Raw genomic sequence first — 27,802 nt, forward strand, 5'->3', positions numbered from 1 at the left:
TGGATCTGGGTACAAAAGCATTTTTCTTGTCCCCATGTAAGATGGAAATAGTGTTTCCAGGTGTTAGAATCAAGGTGGACAACAGGCTCAACAGGCCTCCAAAACGCTCTCCCAGAGACACCCCAAAGACTCAAGTAACACACACTTCTTATTTTTCCTTCCTTTAATCTTAAGTAAAAGAGACACAGGGGTTCAAAAATAAAAATTTCTTTCCCCATTCCCAAGCCTGTACCCAGCACCCCCAGTACCACCCTTTCCTCTCTAACAGAAGCAGGAACAGAGAGGTAAAGGTTAACAGCCGCTGGGGGGTGGAGGGGGGCTTCTGAGCTCAGTGTGGGTCTCTTTCCAAATATAAATACACGTGTCAGAACTGGGAACTCCTCCACCCCCGAACCCTGATGCCCTCCATTTCTGTTCGGGGTGGGGAAGCCAGGCACCGACTGGCTATGGTTTACTGCACACTTTGGGCGTGGGCCCCACCAGTCTCCTGCTGCTCGTTGTAGAAGAGATGGCACTCGGGGTCTCCCCGGATGGTGGGAGCTCCCTGGATCCGCTTCCCGGTATTAGGGTTCACACACCAGCACTCCCCACGTTGCCCGTTCAGAGACATCTTGCACTGAAAGGTAAGAGGAGGACATGAAGAGCCTCCCCAGCTTCTCCCTCACCCCAGCCCAAGGCTGAATGCAGTTCCCAGGTGCGGGGTTTTACTGCACAGGGGCCCTGTCCCACCCATAAGTCAGCACTTGGCAGTTGTCAAAATGCAGACTCTGGTACAGGTGGCCCTGAACTTCTGCATGGCCAAGAAGCAAGCAGAGGGTCGCTGGTACCGTAAGCCCAGAGGCTCTGCCCATCACCAAGGCTGTTAGAGACAAAGACCAAGAAATGACTGAGCTCCTGTGGGAGACCCCAGAATAGAGTTCAGCCATGGTCTAAGATGAAAACCCTCACATCACAACAGACTGTGTGCCAGGTGCAGTGTGAACAAGACCTTCCAATCACCCACTGCCATTGAGTCACGTTTATACACAGAATACACACAGCCACGTTGTGTATTAGGGGCCATTAATGTCCCTACTCTATAGGTGAAACAGAAGCAAAAACTGGTTAAGTGACTTGTAACTGCCCTGGCTGTCCTGGAACTCGATCTACAGACCAGGCTAACCTCAAACTCACAGAGATCCCCCTGCCTCTGCCTCCTAGCATTAAAGGCATGCACCATGGATTATAGTTTGAGTTTGTAAGAAGCTCCTGTGTGTGGCTAATGGTCTACACTCTTCATTCTTGGAATCAATTTAGCCATTGGCCCAGTAGCTAACTTATACAGCTTGGATCTAAGTAGAGAGGTGAATGTTGACCTCCAGGTGTTTCCATCCAGAATCCCTGGTCCTATAAGTTGCAGTAATGACTATCATGAACAGGTATGGTGGCTCATGAGGTTCAACACATCCACCGTTCATTAGACATGACCGTTATTTCATATGAGTTCCACCTGAAGTAATTAGCTTACACTTGGAGGGAAAGACAGCTTTTAACACTGGCATCCTATAAGGCTGGGCCAGATGCCTGCATAATGAAGGAACTGAAGAAGACCCAAGAGAGAGCAGTAGTACAGTCTTGGAGGCCTTGGCTCCACAACATCTGTTCTTTAAGTCAACCCTGACATCAGGATCACCGGGAGGAGAGTTCCGTAAAATACCCCATACCCAAAAGATCCAAATCCCCCCGTTAAAACCTGGCATCTACATTTGCTGTAGCACCACAGAGCATCCTGTGTGCCCTCAGCTCAGCTCTAAGGTGAGTGAGATCTGCTTACTAACTAACATGATGACAGTCCAACCCCACCACCCCCCACGCCACCCCCACTCCTGCCAACCACACCCCTGCCCCATCCCTTCTCCTTCCTCTTAAAGGAAATACACCAGTTCTTCTTACCCTATTTCTTCTTCTATAAGAGGTTGTGAGGTAGAGAAGCAAGTGAGGAGTGGGACACATAAAGGGATGTATACACATGGAGAAGAAGGAGGGCAAAGGCTCCCGGGAGTTAAATGCCCTTAACTCTTGCCGCTGCTGACTAGGCTTAGAACTATATGTTCAGCATTTATCCCCATCCTCCATCTCTTGAGATACCTGGACACCAGACAGACTACTTAACCAATGGTTAAATTGGTGAGTCCAAGAATATAGTTCATGGACCATTGGCAACACACGGGAGAGGCTTAGAAATGCAAACTGTAAACCAGATGGTGGTGGCACACACCTTTAATCCCAGCACTTGGGAGGAAGAGGCAGACTGAGCTCTGTAAAGTAGAGGCCAGCCTGGTCTACAGAGCGAGTTCTAGGACAGCCAGGGCAGTGATACAGAGAAGGGAAGAGAGGGGAAGGGAGGGGAGAGGAAAGAAGGGAAGGGGAGGGAAAAAGACAGAAGGGGAGGGGAGGGAAGGGGAGGGAAGGAGAGGGGAGGGGAGGGGAGGGGACAGAAAAGGGAGAAATGCAAACTGTAGATTCCTACCAAACCTATCAAGTGACAACCTCCAGAGGAGGGTCCGGGGTACAGCTCTCAGGTCTATCTCAGGGAGATATACTGGCTCAGGTTTAAACCTGCTTCTACAGTAGCTACATCCAAACCTCTGGAAAAGCTGAGCTGCAAGGGCTTAAACCTACTTCTCTCAGTTCTCCAGAGCACTCCTTCCTGACAGACACCAAGCACAGATAGAAGGCAGCTGAGAGAGTCCAGTCAGACCTGATCCACCTGAGGCCAAGGAGGGAAGCCTCCGGGAGCTGATATCCCATCCTGGTTACCGACGCCTGCATCCAGGCTCAGCTCTTAGCTTTCAGGGATTACACAAGCAGGTGCAGCACAGACTAGGCACAACAGGGCTGGAGGGGGCAGGGGTGGTGAGGAAGGGCCTCCCTAGCCCAGGCTGGCACCCACACTCACCTGTTTAAGGTTGTACAGGCCATGCTTGTCACAGTTGGGGATGTGCAGGGAGTAGAGGTGCTCCAGGGGACCTCGATCATCTGGAAGGCGCATGGTGGAGATCCGCTCCAGGACCTGGTCCAACTCCTGCTGGCAAGGGGTCTGAAGACACAAAAGGAACACCGAGCGTGAGAAAAAGGAGCCCACAGAACACTGGTACTAGACAAGGCCTCACAGACTGCCATAGCCGTGGTGAAGAGATTCCCTCAACACCAAGAGTCTAGTAGGACAGCAAGAGTGGCAACCAACCTACTGTGTTCATCTCATTCCTCCAGAAAGGCGCGTGGCTATGAATGTTTACTAATCTCTTCTAGATCCGACAACAGCCATAAGGAATCAAAGCGGGCTCTACTTAAAAGATCAGAATTTATATCTGAAACCACGGCCCAATCCAATTCAGGCATCGTCCCTGGAATCTATATAACCCAACTCAACTCAAATGCTGCACCCGAAGTTACCCTAGCCGATGGCCCAAGCTCCATCCCCTTAGAGTAAAGCTGAGCTGGGAAAAAGCTCACGCCAAAGGAGAACAGGTTTCATTTGCACTGGTTTCTCTGCCAGTGCCCCAAAGTCAAACAGAAACATGAAGGTTTTAGGAGAGATTTCCAGAAACCGTGTTCAATCCATTTTAGAGACAGAAGTGCTATGTAGATCAAAGGTGGTCAAATATGTCAATGACGTTGTTAGGTTTTGCTCGTTTGTCAGCAGCAGGGCACATGGGACACGGTGTGATGTCACACCCTCCTTCCCCCATCAGACCCCATCCCTCCACTGACCCTGGCAGGAGGTGGACGAAGTTTCTTGGGCTCCTCCAGGCTGAGGTGTTTGGCCCCCTTGCCCATCTGCCGCTGCTGTTCGTTGACCTTTTCCCGGAACACAGCCAGCTCCTTCATGCCTGACTTAAGGGGCTTCCGCCCAGCGCTGCTGCCACCTCCCAACATGTTCATGGTCCCGTCCACGTGGTTCTCCACCAGGCCTCCCTCAGACTGGTCATCATCACTGTCTGCAGAGAAAAGAGGCGACGCTTCAGAGTCAGCTTCCCAGAACCCTAACCTCCTTGAGGAGGGTGGCTGCCATAATAAAGGAGAAGACTATTAGCTAAAGTGTGACCACCATGCGCCAGGGGTCCATGCTCCACAACTTAGCTGGGTTATCCGTTTCCTAACTCTGTAGGTGATAGCATGGGTTGGGTGTAAAAAGCTCTACAGACTTGAACTCTTGCTCCCCAGGTGGTGGCGCTGTTTAGAAAGGCTGTGGAGCCCAGCTGGCAGAGGAGAGTTACTGCAGGAACTTCAAGGGTCATGGTCCCTCCTGCTTCCAGATCTCAGTCTGTTCTCTGGTTCAGACTGAGATACCACAAGCATCCACCACCCACCAGCACCGCCTCCCTCTTGATGATGAAGTCTTGAAACTATCCCCCAAACTAAAGCATTCCTTCCGTGGGGCATCTGAGCACAGTGATCCCCTTATCTTTCGCACACAGAGAAACCGTAGCTCACAGAAGCTGGTCGCTCGAGCAAGATCACATCCCTGTTAAGTGATGGATCAGGAGTCGAACTCAAGCTGTGTGACTGCAGAGAAATGAGAGATCCAAATTCAGTTCTTCCCTCACACTCCAAGCTGCGACAGAGGAGCACCGAAGGATGAAGTCAGCAAGGATGACCTCAACAGGTCATCCCTGGATCCATCAGAAAATACCGAGCTCACCCGCAACTAACCAAGTTTAAGTTCTTCCTTTATGGTCTGATCATAGTGGACTAGTTGAGGTTTGAAAAACTACTATCACAAGATCCCTGGTCTGGGCATGGCTGGCAAGGACTCTAAGGCAGACAGCCACCTGCCAGTGAGAATTAGCCTCCACAATTTATTTGCACATCCCTCTCTGATGAAAACATCTGTGTTTTGCTCCTAGACTGCTATGGTACTAATCACACTGCCTTTTATTTGTGTTGAAGTCATTGAGAGGCCCCGATACAGGAACTGTGTATGACTTCTTTACCTCTGTAGATTCAGCTCCTCACAGGGCATGAAACCTGATCAAGCTGTCTGCCATAGAACAGCCAGCCATTCATTCTCTTCAGACTGTCTTAGAACCTACTGTGTGCAGGAGACTCCAAAAGCAGCCCCTAGGTCCCAGTCTCAGCCTGGCTGACTCATGTCTCTCCAGAGTAGGGTGACAGATTGGGAATTGTGTGACCAGGAGGACGAGTCCCAGTATGTTCTAAAAGTCAAGGTGCCTTAGTCCCACCCCAGCCATCCAGAGCCACAAGCCCACAAAGTCCTAATAACAAACTAGGTGAAGCCGGGAGATGCTGGCAGGACACCTTTAATCCAAGCACTAGAGAGGCAGAGGCAGGTGGATCTCTGTGAGTTTGAGACCAGCCTGGTCTACAGAGTGAGTTCCAGGACAGCAAGGGTTACACAACAAAATCCTGTCTCAAAAACAAAGCACAAATAGGGGGTTTTTCAACAAATTTTGCATCTTCTGCACAGCTTTTAATGCTCATTCAAAAACTTTACAGTCTCTACCCCCAAATAGGATAACTCTTAATAGAAATGATTCAAGGCACACAGTTCCTCAGTACAGAGGAGTTCATACAATATAGGGGGCACCACGGGTCCCCCTTCTAGGCAATACTACAAGTTGGAAAGAGCCAGCAGTGACCGAAAAAGGTAAGGTTACTGCCCTGTCTGAGTTGTTAGAAATTAGACGGTGTTCAGCTATGGGAGGAGTCAGCTCTCCCATGCCAGGTACAGAACTGGGTACCAGTGTTACTAGCTGCACCTGCTGTTGCTGAGGTATCCCAGCATCCAAAAACCATCAATAGAAGTTTGTTCTACACTTTCTTTTCCCTTCCCTTCCCTTCCCTTCCCTTCCCTTCCCTTCCCTTCCCTTCCCTTCCCTTCCCTTCCCTTTCCTTCCTTTCTCTTCCCTTCTGATACCTGTCCTGCTCTCACTGGTCTCAGAAGCATTTAGAGAAGCTGTACTCATGGACTCGGTGCTCAAGCTGAGCCCTGCTGTGTTTGTGTCACTTTATCAGCTGAGGGTCCCTGCACATCACCTCTCTGAGCCTTGGTCTTCCTCTAAATGGCTGGTTACCTAACCACGGCTCACAGAGCTGAGCAGTTATGTCAGAGGTGACGCAGCCGTTAGATGATGACTTGGAACAGAGACATCACACCTCTGTCAGCTGTCACTGTAATGATGGACATTGTCCCCAGTTATCTACTAACTAGCAATCAGGCAGCAAAGGGGGGAAAAAAGATTCTGAGCATCAAAGAACTATTGCCGTGTCCCCAAATTGAAAAGGCTTGGCATTTTTCACTTCCAACCCAGGGAGAACCATTGCACCAGAATCTTGCCAGCTCACCACACAATTGCTCCAGGAAGACTGGTTTCTGGATATCTGGTGTCCAGGGGACAAGGGAGATGTCTCAGGTAATAGTGTTTGCCATGTGAGCACAAAGACCTGAGTTCAGATTCCTAGACCCCACATGAAGCCAGACACAGTAATGTGTGCCTAAGATCCCAACACCAGTGGGACAAGATGGGGGTCGGAGGCAGAAGAATCCTCAGAACTAATGGATCAGCTAGTCTGGTACATGCCTAAGCAAGCGATAACCAGACGTCATACCTCAAAGACTGACACCCAAAGTTGGTCTATGACCTCCACACGCACACTGTGGCACATGTCTGCACCCCATACATGAACACACACATGCACACCATTCATACACACACACATTTTTTTTTTAATGAGAAAGAAATAGTATGTGAACAGTGTCAAGAGTATTAAAGGTTGGGAAGGTAAAAAACACTAAACAAACAAACAAGTGTTCAGGGGTGTCATGTCACATGCCTATAATCCCAAAATGGAAGATGGAGGCTTAGAAGTTCAGGGTCATCCTCGGCTATCTGTGAGTTCAAGGTCAGCCTGGGGTACAGGCAATGGTATCTCAAGGGAAGTAAGGAGGTAGAGAATATGAATATATTAATTCTCAGGGTAGATCAGGCATGGCAAACAAGTCCACATCCACCAGCAGCCCCTAAGGACATCCGTGTCTTAAAGCCCAAATAACTATACTGAGGATGATGACCTTGGGACTTCACGAAGGGGAAGGGGTCAGGTATACACAGTTAAAGACGAAAATCTGCCCAAAGCTGATTTAATTAATTAATTAATGCTGAGCAACTTATACAAACTGCCTAAGGCCTGAAGAATTATTTCTTCTAGAAAGGCTAACTCCCCATGGCCGCTGGGTAGCATGGGCTTGACCACTACTTAAAATTAAAACTCCACTCCAGCAGCCCCAGTAACAGCCACAGGGGAAGCTAACCTTTGCATCAAAGCTGGAAGAGTCCTGTCCTACCTGGATTCAGTCAGACCCAGGAACTGTGCCCCAAGCTCCTCCCACATCCCTCCTCCCTTCGCTCTTCTGGGATATAGGGAAAGAGGAAACTTAAAGGCTCCAGACAAAGGTCAAGCTCCCCTATGCAGCTGCCTGCCAGGTTCCTTAGAGAACAGAAACTGAGTGGCCCCATTTGCTGCAGATTTCCTCTGTAGTGTCAGGTCCCTGCAGAGCCGTCCTCTGGGACTGGTGTTGGAGCTACAAACATGGCCCTTGCCTTCTTAAATAGATAGAGGTAGACGGCAAGAGACCTTAAGAAAAGCTTAGGAAGTCAGAAATGAACCAAACCTTAGCATACAAACCCGAGAGCTCAAATACTGACAGCTCCCCATAACCTCAAGCCAGTCTTTGAAATGTCTGGTCAGTCTTTACCCCAACAGTCGGGAGCTCCCAGCAGCCCAGTGTAGAAACAACTAGACTAAGCTCCTCCACACAGTGTAGACCAAGTCCTCCTGCCATAGCTAACTCCCCTCCACCACCTCACTTCTACCCACAGCCACACTAGTCCATAGCCACACTAGTCCATAGCTCCATGGAACAGGGCACAGGGTCTTCCCAGGGCATCCAGGGTACCCGGGTTGTGGTCTATGGTCTCCAAGCCTTCCTGGGCACTTAAACCAGAGACAGTCGCCAACAAAGAATCCCTTGGCTTAGTCTTCAAGGTCAGTTCAACACTGAATGCCCAGAACACCCTCTGCCAACTCTGGAGACATATCTGCAAAGACATGGGTACTCTCAGATGACATGTACTCAGGCCTGGAGTCTATGGGCAGGGCTAACCTGTCCATTAGACACAGCAGATGCAGGGGTTCTGGAAAGTGTTTTTGTTAATATTAAGGTCAGAAGAAACAAATTCAGCCTTTTTAAGTCATTTAATACTGATATACTTACATTTATAAAACCAGATGTTATTATTTTACTTTTTTGTGTAGCCCTGGCTGTCCTGGAACTCACTCTGTAGACCAGGCTGGCCTCGAACTCAGAAATCCGCCTGCCTCTGCCTCTGCCTCCCAAGTGCTGGGACTAAAGGCAAGTGCCACCACCGCCTGGCTACATTTTTTTTTAATGGAAGGGCCCACAAAGGTGGAAAAGCCTGGTTCATGCAGTGTCCTGTGTCCTGTGATCGTTTGGATCCCCAGAAGACTGGGGTCGCCTGGGCAGTTCTCTCCTGGGAGACTACTTGGCTTCCTGTCTGTCCTAAGAGGCTCCCAGCCTCCCCAAGGTGGAGGTCGGTCTCTCTATCCTCAGAGAGACCACTGGGATTCAAGGAATAGGTTTCATTCTCTTCCTTTATTGATCTCACCACTACCAGAAAACGTCCCAGTAAGTCCAGGAAATCCACGGGCAGGCTGACTTGCGGGCTGCTTGTAAAGGGAGCAAGGCATCCATTTCTTTCTCTGGAACAGACAGCAGGACCCAGGTAAATACACTGTAAAGCAGGCACCCAGGTAAGAATGAAATGCTGGCCAGGGAGAAAGCAACATGACGGTCGGCCGAAAAAAGCCCCGTACCTTACTTACTTAGCCAAAAGTGTTTGTCAAGGGTTCGAGACCAAAGTCTGACTAAATCTCCGGTTGAGCTTTCCCACTCAGCTTTAAAGCCCTGAACAAATAAATGACTTAAGCTCTCTGTGCCTCTGACGCTCATCCATTAAAGAGCCAATGGCATCCAGCTTCTGGATCCTGCTAGAAGGGTTCCCAAGAGCTGTTCATGGTGTGTAAGGAATGAAACTCAGAGGGGGGGGCATCTGAGTGAGCTCAAAGATGCTTCTATTTCTCCATACTGGCCTCACCTCACCTGAATAAGCATCAACACGGCCCACCATACATTTTCTTATACTACAGAGGCAATCCACAGGAAAAGACTTCAAATAGAGAGTTCCAGCTAGAGGTGGAATTTTCCCTGAGAACAAAAATACCAAGCTGCATTCTTTTCGCCTGAAAGAGTTAGATCCAGAATAGTATCTGTTAAGCAACTGCTTAGATGTGTGGCTAAGCAGGCTCTGTACAGAGGTCACTTCAGGAAACATTTCTTAATCACCCCCAAGATTTAGGTAGAAAAGGCTTCACACTTCGAGGTAACCAGTAGGAACTTGCAAGGCCCCTTAAGGGACCTTGAGACTCCATCCTACGGGTTGATAAGCCTTTCTCCCCAGCATAGCAATTTAAGGAGTGGATCAACATGGAAACATGGGATTTCACAATTATATTAATATTCATAAGGTAAATTTTCCAAAAGCAAGACAGGTAGGCAATGAAATCAGAGCCCTGAATGGAGGGTCTGCAGAACACGGGAAGTCCCTTCCTTGACCTTGCTGTATTACCACATCATAATTTAGACATGTGGGAATGAAAAAGGCAGCTGAGATTAAAGGGAATGGGTGGCTTGCCCTGTTTTAGAACTGACAAACCTGAGGCCCATGTCCATGTGGGGCTACAGGAGCAAACAGTCGCCATCAGAGGAGCTTCACAAATGGCCAGGGCCCCGTGTTGTCCTTTGATCCACCCTTACCAACCTGGCCAGGGAGCCCAGCTGGAGGCTGACATCAGAAAAAGGCCACATGTCCACTTCATGGATTCATACATTGCTTTTGAGACTTAATTTAGACTTAATATCTCTCTCAGGTAACCCCGTCTGATTGTAGCGTCAAAGACCTTCTTCAGGGGATGAAAACCTCCATGTTCCATAGCCCCGCTTTCTTCCAGGGCCATGTTCTGGTCCCAGAACTATACTTAGAAGTCCACGGTTCATGATCGGTGGCTAGGCCTAAAGCACTATAAGGAAAATCAGCCCCAAGAACCTAAAAGAAATCGCTCCACACTCTTTGTTTTGAGTACTTAGCACTGGTCCTTATCTAGGTATAGAAAGAAAATTCGCCCTTACTTCCAAGCCATCCCCATCTTCCTGGTAGACCAACAGGTCTTCCCCTGTCCTTCTACTGATTGTAAACAATGAATGTCTAGCTATTTCCTAGCCTTCCCTCTCATGATGATCTCAAACTGTGGGAGCCCCGGCACCAGTGAGGTGAAGACCCGATTCAAGAAGACCGCTTTTGGGCATCAGACTGGGCACTTTCCTAATTCTGCCCTGGCTAGGCACAGAATTCACATGGCCCCTCTGTTGTCATTCTCTCCAAAACTGCATCTAAACTCACATACTTTGGCCCTCTTCCTCCTCCTCCTCTTCCTCCTCCTCTTCCTCCTCCTCCTCAGATAACTTCTCTACCAATATCCATGACAACAATCATTCTCGAACTCAAATGGCAAAAGTACTCTGAGAGCCAACTAAGTTTCATAGTTTTAGCCAGACCCTTTAATCCTGACCTCTTAAGCCTAGACAGTGGGAGTTATGTGTGCTCTTTAAACATGACATTATTTTATTACCATCTTCATCCAGACTTTCATTACTGGGGGTTGGGGAGGGGGGTAAATCTTTATACAAAACGGATGATCTGTTTCTTGAATGTGTCATGTAAGGTTATCTGCTGTGCAGGGGGAAGAGTAGCTAATATCTAGTAACGGAATAATTAAATACATGGAAAAAGACTAATTAGAAGACAGTTCCTCAATATTCTTCTCTGCTGTGATATTTCTCCACTTTGAGTTTTAAGATTTTATTATTTATTTTATTTTAAGTACGTTTTTTTTTTCCTGCATGTATGTTAGTACAGCATGCGCATTTGATATCTGCAGAGGCCAGAAGGGGATTTTGAATCCCCTAGAACTGGAGTTACTGACTGTTTTTGAGCCACAGTGTGGGTGCTTGGAATCAAATCTCTGCAAGAGCAGCAAGAGCTCTTAACCACTGGGCCATTCTCCCAGCCCCTTAGTCTGATGTGGAGTTTTCGTTTCTCACCTTTTGTATTGCTGGGGACTGCAGTCTCTCTCAGCTGTTCCCTAGCACGTGCTATAGGAAGAGAGGCTCCTATTTGTTTACTTATATATACATATGCATATTCATTAAAGACCCTTGAGCAGAAGCCTACAGTAGATGATGTTGTTTTGTTTTTCCTTTGTGCTTCTGGGTATAGAGTCCTGGATCCACTAACTGCATGTTCCACCACGGAACTACATGTCTAGACTGGTTGTTTAAATCCCACATGTATCTAAAGATCAAAGCTCTCTGCTACTTAACAGGAGTCTTTGGGGAAGATGGAACTTGCCTAAATACATTTTATGTAAAGCAGGAAGGAAGGGGAGGGAGGACGACAGAGAGAGTGGGGAGCATGGAGGGGAGTATAGAGCTTCCCAGCATACAGGGGGAAATGCCCAAAACACATAGGAAACACGCTGTGTTAGTGAAAATTTGAAGCCACCCCCTTTGGATGGCTGATCACAACCACACTAACCTACACGGTGGGTAGCCAAGAGAGAAAGGGGGTCCTACTTGTTTATTTAGTTAATATTTAACCTGAAGACCTTAGTCTTTTGAAGTAACATTGTATTTCCCCCTCATCTTTTTTCCCAATACATCCAAGACAGCAGGCAGCAGTGGCCTTTGGCTCTGGAATCCAGAACAGTTCACAGGGGTGCCCGAATTCTGAACACTGCAACGTGTGCCTGAATTCCAAATGGTGTATGGTGTGCCTGAATCCTTAACAGAGGGGTAATGTTATAGGATAAGTTGGCCCCAGAACACAGTCCAGTTTAGTTACTGGGTGACCCCCTCTGGGTTGGCAGGTCCATCCATTCTTTGCTAACACCCAGCTTCTGCCCTAACTCTTACCCTTTGCTCCCAGAAAAGAACCCAGTCAAGTAATGCCTGGCATCTCTCAGACACTGCCACCACCACTGCCACATTCTAGAAGAATTTCCCCTCGTCCAGCAGTCCAGCTCCTCCACAACAGATAGCCCTGCTCTCGGAATCATGCTTGAAGAAGAAAATGGCTTTGTCATACATAGTCCCTAGATCTGCCAGCCCCAGGGGCCATCCTGCTTACTGCCCAGCTGAGCGTTAATGAATTCAGAAAACAGCCAAGTGGAAAGCTGAGGGGACACTTGCTATCCTAGCACAGGACAACAATGCACCAAAACCAAAAAGCAGTACAGTGACTGCCTGGCTGAGGAATCCTCTCCATCCCTCGAATGGATGAGCAGCGCTGGCTTCCAGGTCAGAGGACCAAGGTTCTGATCTTGAATTTGCTACCCCCGGTGCTGTGAGTGATGCCAGGCTGGGTGATGGGCAGGATTTGGTGAGTGCGCTTGCTGCTCATCTGTAAGTAGCGGAGTTCGACTAGGTCACCCTTTCCAAATGAAGCCACACACAAAAGATCATCTGAAGTCTCTAAGAATAGCCCTGGATCCAAGCCCCGGAGATCCAGAGACAAGAAGCCTGGGCTACCAAGGGACCTGTATTTTAAACAAGAACCCTCAAACACTGGCATCCCCAGGGTTCCATCTTCTGCAGGCTATCCTGAATGGCTCACTTGGTAAAGAGAAAAAGCGGCATCTTCTATTGGAACAAGAGAACCTTGGATAAGTACTCAGTAAAGGGTTGGCCTCAAACTTTCTCCCCATTGGCTCTCAGGTTTGTAGAGACACTTATGAATGCTTACACACATGCGTCCTTGGCCTGGCACCATGGGGATCTCGAGAGCATGCCCTTACAGTGCTGCCTCGTCGAAGGCTCCCCCTGAGTGAGCACAGCCTCTCTGGAGCCTCCCTGCCTGTGCACACTCAAAAAAGGGCTGCTTTATAAACACCAGGTTCATTCCTGGAATCGCAAAGACCTGCGGAGGGTCAGGGCTGAGGCAGACAGTTTGAGAAAACAAAAACATGCTCAAATTCAACCCAAGTAAGTCCTCTGGGATTCTGCAAGCCCAGTTGTCCTTGAAGAGCCAGAGAAATTGATATCAAGATGGCAAACAGCACTATCAGTTTTCACTGCTTCCCAGGAGTCCTAAATATTTCTTCTCCAGCTCATTCACGTCATCCAGGAAGCTGGCAAAGTGACTTAGCAGCCAAAGGCCCAAGTGAGGAGTTGGACCAGAAACTACAGGAAGAAAACACAGTATCTAACCCTTCAATTCTACTTGTACATAAATCATATGTACAATTTTTTTTTCAATTATCTATAGTTGGTACTGCAATTGGCAAATGAAGACACAAACTGAATAGGGTGCTATCATGGGATAAACACATGGCAGCCATAAAGACAAGCACTCGCCTGTTTGTCAACACAAGATACAAAAATCTAATATTGATGAGGGAAATTAAATTTACTATTTTCTCTGTCTCTGTCCCTGTCCCTGTCTGTGTCTGTCTGTCTGTCTTTGACACTCTCTTCTTCTCACTCTCCCATTTTGCTTTTTCAAGACAGGGTTTCTGTGTGTAGCCCTCGTTGTCCTGAAACACAATCTGCAGACCAGGCTAGCCTCCAACTCACAGAGATCCACCTGCCTCTCCCTCCCAAGTGCTGGGATTAAAGGTGTGAACCAATGGAGCAAGATTTTCCAGTTTACTTGAGAGAACTTGAACAATATTGGTCATACACACATCTGCATACATGCAAAAATATGAAACTAGCCATTCATCATATGTGTGCAGTTCTCTTTAGATTAAAAAAGGTACTGTTTAAATACTACATGCTAGTAGACAAGATACTAAGCATCCAGAGTTAAAAGTTGTTTCTCTGAGCCAGGGGTGTAGTAGCTGTGCGGCAGAGTGCTTGCTTGGCATATGCAAGGTCGTGAATTCCATCCCCAACACTACAAAAATAAACATAAATTACTTCACCCACTCTGCTGGCTAGTTTCATATCAACCCGACACAAGTTAGAGTCACCTAAGAGAGAGCCTCAATTGAGAAAATGTCTCTATAAAATCAGCCTGTAGGTAAGCCTGTAAAGCACCTTCTTAATTAGTGATTGATGTGGGAGGGTCCTGCCCACTTGTGGGTGGGAATTATCTCTGCGCTAGTGATTCTGGGTTCTGTAAGAAAGCAGACTGAGCAAACCATGAGGTCTGAGCCAGTAAGCAGTACCCTTCCATGGCCTGCATCAGCTCCTGCCTCCAGGTTCCTGACCTGTTTGAGATCCTGCCTTGATTCCCCTCAGTGGACTGTGTGACTCGGGGCTATATCTTTTCAGTATACCCCTTTGCTCCCCAAGTTGCTTTTTGGTCAAGGTGTAACCCTAAGACAACCACAATCTGCCCCTCAACAGTCTTTGTCAACAGAGTATGGATAAACTTGGAGAGCCCTCGAGCGCTTCAGACTAGACATGGCCCTAACAGTGACATGGCAGGCATCAAGCCCACTCTCAGAGGCTGATGCAATGCTGTCAGCACGGCTTGCCCATCAACAGGTCTCAACGTGGAGCCCTCACCATTTCTCTGTGACCTGCAGAAGTGGAGAGTGAGTCAGGGAGAGACCCAGAAACAGTGGCAGACAGACGGTCGATGATACCCAGAAACAGTGGCAGACAGACGGTCGATGATTCAAGAAAGACAAAATGAAGAAAAGAAGCCGGCTCAGCCCAGAGAACCGGACCTCAAGCATACATTGGTCTCATCAGTGGTACCGGGGTCCCAGCTGATGGAGAGGTAGAAATGTCCAAGGGGCAGTAAGGAGACAGCTGTTCTGCATCCCCAAAAACAAGCAAGAGGAGAGACCTAGGCAATTGCCTAACTTGGGATTTCACAAGAATAAAAATAAATGACAAACAGCAGGTAGGGAAAAATAAAAAGTGGCAAAATCACACATCTCTTCTGGGAGGGGCCTTTGAAGGGGTAAGGAGGATGGGGGCGTGGCCACCGAGGGTGCAAAACCACTTGACTTTTTGAAATGATAGAAGACATTGCTGGACAAAACATCCTGGAAATTCAACTCTGCTTCTCTGGTCTCTAGCCTTTGACTGCTTCCTCCCTGGTTGGTGGTGCTGTTTAGGAGGTCTGGCCTTCTTAGAGAAAAATGTTTTGGGAGGCAGAACTTTGAGAGTAAAGACTTCGATCACTCTGAGTTTCTCTGCTTCATGCTTGCGGTTCAAAATGTGATTCTCAGCTTGCAACTCAGCTGCCCTGCCATGAGGACTCCGGTCTATCTGGGTGGTGTTTTACCACAGCAACAGGAAAGTAACTCATAGAGGACTCACACGAGCTGACCTCTGACGGGTATACATACGAAATCAATGAGTGTAAATAAAACAAACAGAAATCCGGGAGTCGGTGGCCTCAACGCCTCTTCTGAAGGACGGAAGCCCCTTAAAGACACTAGCTTAGGCTTGGCTTCCACAAAGAAGCATTCTTCCTAAAGTATCCTTCCTAAAAAGGCACCATTGTGGGAGGAGATGAGCAACAGAGAGTGGATCGGCAGGATACAGCAGATCTGATGGGGAAACGGGGTCTGTGATTAGGGATCGGGGAGACGAAAGCCAGTGAGGGTGGGTAAAAGATCGGTAAGGGTGTGTGGAAAAGTCCTGAGGAATCACACTATCAACTATCTTCCTAAGAATACCTATAACACACAGAAGTAGGTATATGAATATACATACAGTTTAAGTGAAATTCTACATCTGGGCTGGCATGGAAGGAGAAAAAACTCATGAGGCTTCAAACCTGGACCAAGAACCACAGGCAACCAAGAAATGGCCGAGAGCAGGAGAAACAATCTTCTCCAGGGAAGAGCGCAACAAGCACCAACTGTCTATCTAATACCAAACGGTCAGGCCTGAAAACACACATACCAGTAACATTATATAGCCTATGCAGGTTATATTTATATACTTAAGAGTGTACATATATCCATGTGTGTTTATATGTATGTATATATGTATATATGTATGTCACAACAATTTTTTTAGAAGAGGCAATTAATTTGAAAGAGAGCAAGCGGCATCACTGTCCTTGACTGTGCTCTCTTGGTTTAAGAAGCAACAAACCAAACTAGAGACAAAGAATACAACCTTAAGCAAGAATTCTCAAGTCTGGGCCGGTGAGATAGCTCAGTGGGTAAAGGTACTTGCTGAAAACCATGGTATCTTGAATTTGATCCCCAGAGTCCACATACAGGTAGGAGAGAAACAACTCTACAAAGTTGTCCTCTGTTCAAAGGCTGAGTGCCTGCACATCACTGCATTAGATCCACAGACATCTCTTCTGACTTGGTTACTTTAAACTGTCTTGTGCTCTAGGTGCTATGATCGTATCTTTACAAAGCAAGGCTAACTTGTGCATGGCACGTACTCCCTTGTGGCTTAAACATTAGAAAAGATAGAAGTGCGAAGAACCCCTCGTGGCCTGCCCTAGCACACCTTCCTAACTCACTGTTTTCATGGGATCCCCCATCCATCATCATCCAGGCCCCACAGCAGCAAAAGTGGTTAGGAACCCGTGTTTCTACCAGGGTCTGCATCCAAGCCACTGCCCCATACCTGACTCTGAGGATGTGATCCCACAGTCCTGTGCCAAGAAAATGATACCTACTGACCTTTCCAAACAGTCTTCCACCATCTTCCCCTCCTGCCGAGCTTCTCGGTCTCCAAAACACCACTCCCAGATACTCCACACTGACACACTGAACCCAGAGGAAGCAAAGGGAACTGTAAAACCTGCGAGGATGTCCACCCTGGCTTGCCAACCACGCTCTCGAACCAGCGCACCAGTGTCCTGAATATAAATAAGTGTCTTTATTTAAATAGGTCATCTTGCTTCCGACTAAAAGTTCACCGATTTGTGACTGATCATCTAATGCTACAGCAGATCCCAGAGCTGTCCTTGACTCTGCTCTCTTGGTTTAAAGAGCAGCAAAGCCAAACTAAAGGCGAAGGGTACGAGCGACTTTAAGCAAGAAATCTCAAGTCTGGGCCGGTGAGATGGCTCTGTGGGTCAAGGTACTTGCTGGGAAACCATGGTATCTTGACTTTGATCCCCAGAGTCCATATAAAGGTAGGAGAGAAACAACTCTACAAAGTTGTTCTCTGGACTCCACGTGTGCTCCGTGGCATATACAGACTCAAGGGAAGATCTCAATGGTCATGAGTTCCCATAGGAAACCCTCAAACAGACCTGAAGCTCTGGAGTCACTGAAAGTTTTGCCAAGCAAATGGGAACTATGCAAGTAACTGCATCCTTGACAGAACTTCCTTTTCTCCGTGTGTGTGTGTGTGTGTGTGTGTGTGTGTGTGTGTGCGCGCGCGCGCGTGCGTGCGTGCGTGCGTGCGTGTACGCACACCAGGCACCCTCCCCTGTCTCATTTCCTTGAGACAGAGTCCTTCCTTGGACTTGAAGCTTGGTGGCTTTCAACTAGGCTTACTTACCAACAAGCCAGAGTGGGTGACCCTCTTGTCTTTGTCCCCTCCTCTCCGTTATAAGCACTCGCAGCTGCTTTGAGCTTCATTTTTATTTTTATATTTTAACACGGGGATGCTGGGGATCCAAACTCAAGACAAAAGCAAGAGCTTTTTACCTACTGAGCCAGCTCCCCAGCCCCCACCCTCCCCCCATCAGAATCCTTAAGATGACCAATCAGACTTCATCTAAACAGACACTGGCTCCCTCTTGCTCTCTGCTGAGATTCAGAGAGAAGAAGAGATTAGAGTGTGGATAACATTGTTTGGTTATTTGAGTTTCTGTGCTAAGTCATTTGTATACAAAACTCCGTTCATTACAGTCACAAGAGCTTGGTGACTTCTTACCCGCCTATCACGTTCGATAAGGGCCCTGGAATTTGAAGGCCAGCTACACAAAGTCACCTTACCAGAGGCAGGGCCCAAACCAAACCCAGGTTGCCAGGCTACACAGTTCTTAGCCCTTCAGAATGCCTTCTGATCATTAGATCACTTAAGGAAGGGTGACCAAGACATTTTCAACCCCCAGGGAAGGGGAGTTACCAGTTAATATGCCAGGTGGTCCCATCCAACCACAAAGGCCTTTCTAACCCAGTGAACCTAGCCCACTTGACCCCTTTATCCTGTCTGGCACAGTACCTACCACTGTTGATATAAAACCAGTCAGTGGTATCAGTTACAGGGAAGATCCCAGGACACAAGGCAACTGCTATTCTGTCTTGTCTTGGCCTCCGGCAATTCAGAAAGTTCATCATCCAGAGAACTGGGCATCTCCGTCCAGAAGTAAAGTCAAGAGTCCCAAAGGAAACTTCCTAGGGAGTTGCATAAAGGAACATCTTTGAGAAGTTATGCCTCAACTACTGCCACACAGGGAAAAAGAACTTCTCCAAGAAGCAGTATGTACCCCACTGCTTTTGCACACCCTGGAACTCCAGTGAAACGGAGCACAGGAACGAGAACCTGGGGCCACGGGTTAGCCTTGGCCCAGAATGCAGCCTTCATTTATTCCTTTGACTCTGAGCTGCGAGGCAGGAAATGCCTGCTGCAAGGCACTTCCAACTGTCACAGATTTATCCTCTGCCCGTTGAGATGGTACCTTGGCTTACAGCTAGCTACCAACTTTCTCCCACCCCACAGTCTAACTTACACCCCGCCAGCTGGAAGCCACTCCCCCCCGTCCCCCACATCTTTTCAACCCACCAGGATGAACACACTAAATAAGCTCCTCCAGTCTTCCAAGCTCCAACAACCTGCCAATGCCTTCAGTCCCCAGCCCCCAGCCCTCCTCGACATCCTGGCTCTGTTTAATTCCTTGAATGAACACAGGCTAACACACCTAAAGCCGTCTACTAATTAGAAACCTCCCCAGGCTTCGCTCCCAGCCAATTCCACCAGGGTCTGTGGGCTAATTCCTCTTGTCCAGCACCTGGAAGTGTGCCAGCCCCTGTCCCCTTCCCCCCAATCTTCACTTCTGCCCTGCTTCCCAACAGCCAGGAAGGGATATGGGGCAGACAGCCAGAAGGACTTCAAGGCTTCCAACTGCCTACCCTCGGCAAAAAAAAAGAAAAAATTCCTAACTGTAGTGGACTGTACTCCTCTCTGAAAAAGCCCGCTTTCTGAGCAAGGTCTCTCTGAGTACTGACAGACACCCAAGCTGAGCCAGCCCAAATCTTCCTTGGCTTTACTGTTAAGGAACAGAAGGGGAGGGGGCTAGGAGTGAAGAAGGGGATGGGGGATGCCCCTTCTCCCCTCAGTCTGCTCCTTATGGGAGGAGTAGCTCCAGAGCCTTTCCCTCCCCCCCCCCCCACCATTCAAAATTCCAATCACTAAAGAGCTTTCTTCCCACTCACCGCGAAGGCCCTCAGGATCTAATCCATTCCAGATTCCTCGGAGACCTGTGTTCCAGTCTAAGTATGTGCTGATTGATCACCCCTACTTCCCTGGGGCCCTACCTCAAGTAGATGCCTAAAAACAATTGTCCCTGTGCATACAGGTGACCACTCAGAGGGCTTTGTGGGATCCCAGATTCTTCAAACATCATGAAAGCCCCAACACTCTGGAAGCCCTCTCCAACCCCGTGTCCCGTGAGGCTCACTCTTCTCTGAAAGCTGACAAGCAGCACACTGACCTCAGCAGTGAGGTCAGCAAGACATCAGTTTGGACAAACATCCAAATCCTTTGCCAGAATTACCTTCAAACTCCTGGCACCCTAGGCTCAAGAGACACCACTGGACCTGAAAAAAAAAAAAATCCCTACTTTCCTGAAACAAAACAAAAAGAGGAAATCTCGGGGGTTTTCACTGGGTTTGACCACTGCATGCCCATGAACACACCTTAAGTATATGCAGCAGCTGTGTTAATACATGCCCCTACAGTTCTGAAGCTGTGTCCAGCCAGCTTCCTTTAAGGAACACCTATAGAAAAAGGGCATCCCACCACAACCATCTTGCCCCAGGGACACCTTCAGGATTCTCCAGCCTTCCAGGCTCTGACAGCGGGCAGTCTAGGTTCCCGAGTTGGCTGGCCAAGTGAAGGCAGGACTCAACCCTTATTTGTTAGCTAAGTGAGCATAAATGCTGTCACAAGAACCTAAGAGTCCAAGCTCAAGGGTCATCTCTGTCCCTCTGGCTTTTACTCTGAGTACCATGAAGTGTGAACTACAGCCCTGGAATGGTCAGTTCCAGAGAGTTGGACATGGGCCCCCAAAAAGCACTCAAAAAGCCTAACTCATCCATAAGAAATGCAAACCATTTCTTCTCAGCTGCTTTTATATTTCATTAAAGTGCAGTTTCATTACCCCTTCCACAAAAGGACTCTCTAAGCCCAATGAATATAGGTCAGAGAGATGGACTTACTCCCTTTATAGGTGAAACAGAAAATGAAGTGACATCACCACCACACCAAGTACTAAGCATTGCTGTATTATCTACTTCTTTTGTTGTTGACTTTTTTGTCTTTTTTTGTGTAATCACTAATTTGTCAACTCAAGGAGCTCTAGAAACAAATGAGAGGTGATGTACTTCTAAGCATGCCTTAAGGGATTATCTCAATCAACTTAATTAAGATGGTAAAAACCTGCCCACTGTGGGTGGCACCATTCCCTAAGCTGGGATCCTTGACTGCATAGCAGGAGACAGGGAGCAGAGTTAAAGCATTCATCCTTCTATGCTTCCTGAATGTGGCCATGTTTATTCCTGCTGCCAGGACTTCCCCTCCATGATGGACTGCATCCTTGTGCTGAGGGCCAAAATAAACTCTGCCTGCCCTCAGTTGTTTTTGTCAAGGAATTTCATCACAACAATTAGAAAAGTAATTAAAACATTTTATTTTTCAGACCTCAGATCCATGACAAACCTCCTACTTCAACTTCTTTAAGATCATAAGCATGAACTATATCTATCTGCATTACCTACTTTGACAAAGACCCATGCAAGTGTAACCCAGCAGAGTCACAAGCGCCAATTTCTGATTCAGATATACATAAGGAATCTAAGGTTCAAAGAGGTTCAAACCTCTTACATCTGGATGTACAGTTGACGTGTGGGATTGGGTCCTACAGAAATGAGCCGTCTGTCTTATCTAGTCTGCCCTTCTTTTTAAGGGGCAGTTAAAATAGCAAAAATGACACTTGTCAAGGTTAAGTTAGCTAATATGTTTGATGTAAGCTCTCATGGTCACATGTGACTTCCCAGGGTCACAACTAGCCTAATATAAATACATACCCTGAGGGAAATAATTATCCCTACCTTACCAAACCTGTTTTCTGAGAAAGGCTCCTGCTCACCACAAATTTAGTTTCATGGTTTTGATTCTCTGGGGTATTGAAACTCACAATGAAGAACAGTCTGTACTCTATGTCGTGATCCACCCGGCCTCTGTCTCCCAAGTGTTGAGATTCTAGCTATGCCCCATCAAACCCAGTCACCACACCAGCTATAGTACATGGTTGTCTGCACTGGGACCTGGTTAGTTTGAAAGTAAAGCCAGGCTACTTCCTCCACAGCTGTCTAACCACTGCCCTTTTTTCCCATGGACCCTGTGAGTCTCTGGCTTCTCATCTCCCACTCATCACATCCTGGTCTCTTATGTTTTTTGAAGTGTCCTCTCCTCATTAAAGCTGACAAGGGTGTACCATGACCTACCCTACACATAATAGGTATCCAGGAACAAAACCTCTGCCTCATGGGCTCAAAAGACCAATACTCCAATCCTGACTTGACCAGAGGCAGAGAAGGCTTCAGCAGCTAGAAGCCAGCAAAAATCTTAGCTCTTTAACATGGTGCCTCTACTGAGCCCACATAGACACCTAAGATGGAAGTACAAGAAAACTCTCTCCCCTAGGGGGATGGAGAAGAATTGGACCCAAAAGAAGCAGTTGTTTCAGGATAGGACGAGGACACAAGAGAGGCTGACCCATCTTCTGATGGTTGCCTGCCACCTCAGGAGGACAACGGCCAGAGATGATAACAAAGAGAAGCAGAGGGGTCTGGAACATCTGCCAGCCAGATCTCTGGCTCCCTAGTGAACCATATATAACTCCTTCCTTTGTCCATTTTAGCGAAAGCAGCACTGGTTACCCTCTTGAGAGCACTGTGCCACATCCCTTGTCCATGAAGTTCCATCTCTAAAACCTAACCCCTCTCCTCCCTGACAGTCAACCAGCCCTTGTCATCCCATATTGTATTCTGTCCAACATCTCTGCCACCACTCACCTTCTAGGCCTCCCTCTGATTGGAGCTGAAGAGGACCAATAGATTACCCAGGCTACTTTTTCTGAACACTGTCCATCTACTTACCACATAATCAAGTATCCCAGACTGGCCAGCAGCCAAAGAGGTGCAGGAAGAGACAACCACATGTATGTTGGGTGTGAGGGGGAATGCAGGTTAAAGAGAAGTCAAGGACAGGATAAAGGCAGAGAAGAGCTAAAAACAGAGAAGGCAAGCACCGGGCAAGGTAGTAGAGGGCTGCATCATGAGACCCCAGCAAGCATAGGTTTCTGTCCTCCTTCAATCCCTTTGGCAGCCCCAGCCCTATCTTCCAGGAGTGAGTTACCCTCAGTTATTAGCAGTAAGTTTTCAGAGCTTCCTATCAGCTCTAAGAGCAACTAGTCTGACATTTTACATCAGAGGACCATGCTGGGAACCAACCAATCAGAAGCTCATCTGATTGATGGTGAGGCCTCTTGGGGTAAGCCCTCCGATGTCTTGACACTGGGTGGATGGATGGACTCCTGCTTCTAAGCAATCCAAGGCATTTATTATTTTACAGATTTATTTATGTGTCTTATATGTGAGTCTTTTACCTGATATGTGCCTGCATACCAGAAGAGGGCATCAGATCCCATTACAGATGGTTGTGAGCCACCATGTGGCTGCTGGGAATTGAACTCTGGACCTCTGGAAGGGCAGCCAGTGCTCTTAACCACTGAGCCATCTCTCCAGCCCATTACTACTACAGTGACATGTGTGTGTGTGTGTGTGTGTGTGTGTGTGTGTGTGTGTGTGTGTGTGTGTGTGTGATGGGAGATGTTTAAGTGTGTGCACACAGGCCACTGCATACCTCTAGAGAAAAATTTGAAGAAATCTGTTCTCCTTCCACTGTAGGTTCAGGAGACTGAGCTCAAGACATCAGGCTTGCAAGGCAAGTGCTTTTATCGGCCACAAAGGGTTAATTTCCCTGAGTTGCCCCACCCCTAGGAAATGCTTTGCCTGAACACACTGTAAGACCTGGGCTAAGGGGGACTGACAGCCATCTAAACATCCCTCTTCCTCTGGCTCTCTAGCAAACTCAATAGCCCAAGCTGGCTAAGAGCTGCTTCACAGAGAAGCCTCTTGCAACCACAACCAGTGGGCTCCTTCTCCCAACTTCCACACCTGTTCTAACTCACAGCATCCTTCGCCCTGGTTTGCTGAAGGTTTTCTATATTTATAATAACATCTTTAGTATTATTACATAAGTTTGAGTTTTTTGTTTGGTTGGTTTGGCTCTTTTTGTAGAGGACAGTTTCACTGTGTAGCCCTGGCTGTCCTGGAACTCACTCTGTAGACCAGGATAGCCTCAAAACTCAGAGATCCACCTGCCTCTGCCTCTCAAGTGCTGGGATTAAAGGCGTGTGCCACTATTGCCCAACCAAGTTTTTCTTTTTAAAACTATTAATTATTTGTTGCCATTGTGCATGTGGGAGGGTGAGCCCACACACCATGGCACTTGTGTGAAGGTCAGAGGACAAATTCATGGAGCAGGATCTCTCCTTCCACCTTTCCGCGGGTTCACGGGATCAAGTTCACGTTGCCACAGTAGACACCCTCACAACTCACTGAGCCTGAGCCATCTGTCAGCCCACAGGATCTGTCCTCCTTCAAGCTTCCTCCTTTTAAGTCTTTTAAGGAACTGGGTCATCATTCCCACACAAAAGAGGCTCTGCAGGAAACTTCTCTGACACTTGTAGAAGGCGGAGTAAACGCAGGGAACAGGGACAAAGACTTGACCTTGACACTGCTTCCGATACTAGTCCCTGGGCTAAGGCAGGCCAAGGAAGCAGTATCTGCCTTCTGGGTTTCTCCACTACCCAGTGAAGCCTGGCACACCAGAGCCACACCCTAGAGTCTACAAGCCAACCAACTCCAGGGGTCCCCCAGATGTCCCGGAGCAGTAGCCCCTACTTAGCATATGCCTCGCCCTTCTATGGCCCTCAACGAAGGACAACTTAACCAAGTTGGTTCAAGTTCAGTCCAGAATCAGGACCAGTTGGTGGTGCTAAGAAGGTGGTGCTAAGATTCTGCAGACAGTGGGCCCCACTCATTCCAGAGTCTATTTTACCATTTTGAACTCGGTATGCAAATTTATTCAAGACGAGATGCAAAGCAGTGCTCTGAGCCAGAAGTCCCGTCGCTTTCTCCCCCTTAATCTTGAAGCCGAAGAGAACCTCTGTAAATCAGGACCTGCCTCTTCCACCCCACCCCCCTCTTCCTGGGCCTTTAGATCCAGGCCTCCCCACTCCATCACCCATCAGCAGGCCAGCCCTTGTCAGCTCTGAGACTTTGAACATTTCTATAACACCTTTATATGTGCGAAGGGCCAGAAGGCCACTTGGGCAGCCCCGCCCCTCAGCATAATCCCCTGCATTGTATAAAACGGAAGGGGAAATGGAGGGCCAGAGACTGGGGAGATGCTGAGGAACCAGCCTGGCCTGCATTCTGAAAGGGCTTAGCCTGACCAAAGCCTACCCTCCTCTCAACTCCCTGCCACCCCATCTCTGATTTTTTTAGGTACTTCTGCCCATTCTGACTGCCCACTCCCACATCCTTACAAAGCGTGGACTTGTGACCGTTCTCAGAGTTCCTTTTTTCCTTTTTCTTCCAGGCTTTGCCAGTCTCATTTCTGTTTCTATGAACCAAAAGGCCCAGCCCATCACCCCTTGGGATGTAGGATCACCAGCAGCCACTTCTACCCACTGAGGTGCCCAACCCCACCCCCTGCCTTCCTGCCATCCCCCAGGAAGCCAGCAATACAGTCCCTGAGTCCCAGGGAACAAAGACAAAAGAGCTAACAGCAAAGCCGGAACTGCCGGGGTGTGCTGCGTGGAAATAAGAGGGTATGTTTAAAATTCTCAAAAGCAACCTGCTCAAAGAGAAATGCTGGGTGGGGGAGGGGGGTTCAGCCTTCAGAGAAGGAAGGAGATGGGCAAAGACAGCAGGGAGAGGCCTCCCTCATTACTAAGATCTGTCTGGACCATGTATAATATCTCCTTCTCTGTACAGTCTTTAGAATCCTCACCACAACCCAAAAAAGCCTCTCCCCCATGGTCCTAGAAGCCTGTCTTTGCCTCTTATTCAGACAACCTTGCAAAATCAGGCTCCTTCCCAAATGACCCCTCGACAGCCCTGCTGTGCAGTTGATCACTTCTTCGAAGTGTACCCACCCCCACCCCACCCCCTACCATGGTTAATGTCCCCTCTTCCAGACAGGAACACAAGAGAAAAATGTGGAAGGCATCTGGACCTTGGGAGAAGGCTGAGGCAGCCACTGGAATGAGCCAGCAGAACGGAGTCCCATAACCAGGCAGAAAATCCAGAGTGACATTCTTCCCATGAACTCACCCCATTGTCCCCTGGCTCCCCTGACAACCCCCCTCACCCCACCCCCATCCCCTCAGCCAGTAAGGAAAAGTGACCCAGGGAACCTGCCACATCTGTTGCCTGCTGAAGACTCCAACCTATTTAAGAGTTTTTGGAAGCAGAAAGGCTCAATTTCAGACTTAGAATGAAAGTAATGAAGGGTGGGGAGCAAAAAATATATTAAAAACCTGAGAGAAAAGTACACCACGATTTCGGAAGATGGTCAAGATTCTGCAAGGCCTTGTGTTACCCTGCTGAAGAAAATTCCTCTGGGGCCCCAGAGGTAACAGGGAGGAGAGGGCATGAGGAGATGACTGCTTTTTCTTTTTACTATTACTTAGAAACAAGAGGACAGAATAAATCCCAAGGCTGAGAGAGAAGAAAGAAACCCTGGGACTCTCCTCAGATGCCCCACCTTGCTCTGTAGTCAAGGTCAAAAATGCCTCCAAGATCCACAAGACTTCAAACTTGACCTCTAACTCCATTGGGAGGGGGGACAATAGCAGAGCCAGGGAAAGAGAGGGGCGCACAAAGAAATCGAAAAGCAAGGAGGATATCTGTACTTTCTTTTTCTTTCTTTTTCTATCTTCCCGGGCTACCCCCAGTCTGAGAAACATGTTTAAAAGCCTCCTTTTAAATATTAGCGAATAGGGGGCAAAATTCAGCGCTGTCTCCAAGACGAAATAAAACAATTACAGCGTTCTCCAGGCCATGGGGAGGAAGAAAAAAAGTGAGCTTGCGTCCCTCAACTTTTTTTTTTTTTTGAGAAAGAAGGGCTCCTTAACAAAGAACTCCACCATCCCCATCCTGTGGGATTGGAAGAGTTCCCTAGATTTCAAGGAGGTAGGGTGTGACACACACCCACGTTAAGAGTTGTGTAGCTTCCCATCTCTCAAGCAGCTTCAGCATTCAGACCGGAGGCCCAGACGCTTAGCGGCACAGCCAGGGTGCGGGAGTGCAGCTGGCCAGCCGGCTTAAGTTACACAGATAGAGCCCGCTCCACTCTCCACGTGCATCCTTACCCTTCTCCTCACCTCCCAACGCCAGAAGGAAGGAGTTTCTCCATCCGAGCTTTTCTCGCTCGAGGTCTGCGGTGTCACCTGCGCGCGGTGGCCAGCAACATTCCCACCGGGGAACTTTTGACCGGTGGTCACTGACTCAAGTTTTGTTTCAAATGAGTTTCAAGTTCCCACAGGCTCCTCAACCCCCCTCCCAAGCCCACCCCACCCCACCCCACCTCCCACAGTCCCTACCTCAGACCACTTTCCTCCCCTTTAAGTCCCGTTAAGGAAGACCGTGGTGACAAGGTGTCTTTCCTTTCCTCCTTTACCCCATCCCGTTTGCTCCACCCCCCAGCCTCCCTCCCGGGTTGGTCTTTCGGGTTCCCGCTCTGAAGAGTGTTGGTCTGGGCTCTTTCTCCTCTACAACAGTTCCAGGATCCCGTCGGACTCTCCTTCCCCACGTGAGGGCCGCCAGCTGAGCTGCGAGTTTCTCCCAAGCCCCAAACTAGTGCTCACAGTCCGCATTACCTGCAACCTGCTGTGGGGTGGCGCCCACGCGTCTCTTTTCACAGGTACCCGCGCCGGTGACCAGCGCCTTCAGGGGCAGCTCAGAGCCCGGGTTGGGGTAGCAGCGTAGCGTCTGGGCGCAGCGAGGGATGTAGACGCCGCATGCTTCGCCCTCCTGCCGTGCGCACACGGAGCAGCAGCCGCAGCCGGGCTCTCGGACCAGCTCGGCGCAGGGCGCATCGGGCGGGGGTCCGCAGGCGGCCAGACGCTCGGGCGTGCAGGGTGGGCAGCGGAACAGCACCTCGGCGCGCACCCCGGGGCCGCAGCCGCCCGCGCCCAACAGCAGCAGCAAGAGCAGCGACGGCAGGAGCAGCGGCAGCGCGGGGCCGCCCAATCTCGGCAACATGTTGGCTTGTGGGCAACAGGAGTGCGGCGAGCTAACGGGCAGGTGGCACGGCCCTGGCGAGCGCGGGAGACGCCTCCTTGCCTTCTTTCTCCTCCCCCGC

General features: G+C 48.7%; 1 protein-coding gene across 2 annotated transcripts; it reads right to left on the reverse strand.

The window, feature by feature from the left end:
- Positions 1–145: 145 nt before the first annotated feature.
- Positions 146–27,802, reverse strand: Igfbp2 (insulin like growth factor binding protein 2). Of its 2 annotated transcripts, none has more exons than XM_034498989.1 (4): positions 27,318–27,802; positions 3,754–3,980; positions 2,939–3,079; positions 146–616 (listed from the first exon to the last, which is right to left on the reverse strand). In XM_034498989.1, the coding sequence occupies exons 1-4, from the start codon at positions 27,700–27,702 to the stop codon at positions 452–454; spliced, it is 918 nt and encodes a 305-aa protein (XP_034354880.1). In that variant the 5' UTR covers positions 27,703–27,802; the 3' UTR covers positions 146–451. The 2 variants fall into 2 exon arrangements, with proteins under 2 accessions (XP_034354880.1, XP_034354881.1); XM_034498990.2 differs by lacking the exon at positions 27,318–27,802 and adding an exon at positions 26,823–26,844.

The sequence above is a fragment of the Arvicanthis niloticus genome, chromosome 3, assembly GCF_011762505.2.
Source record: "Arvicanthis niloticus isolate mArvNil1 chromosome 3, mArvNil1.pat.X, whole genome shotgun sequence".
Lineage (NCBI taxonomy): Eukaryota > Metazoa > Chordata > Mammalia > Rodentia > Muridae > Arvicanthis > Arvicanthis niloticus.

What these genes read in the sequence shown, in the direction of transcription:
- Igfbp2 (XM_034498989.1), bottom strand. Translation starts at nt 27,702, where the DNA reads ATGTTGCCGAGATTGGGCGGCCCCGCGCTGCCGCTGCTCCTGCCGTCG. An exon ending in CACCCCACAGCAGGTTGCAG is followed by an intron (nt 3,981 to 27,317) that starts GTAATGCGGACT and finishes TTTTCTCTGCAG; the next exon opens with ACAGTGATGATGACCAGTCT. An exon ending in TTCGTCCACCTCCTGCCAGG is followed by an intron (nt 3,080 to 3,753) that starts GTCAGTGGAGGG and finishes TTGTGTCTTCAG; the next exon opens with ACCCCTTGCCAGCAGGAGTT.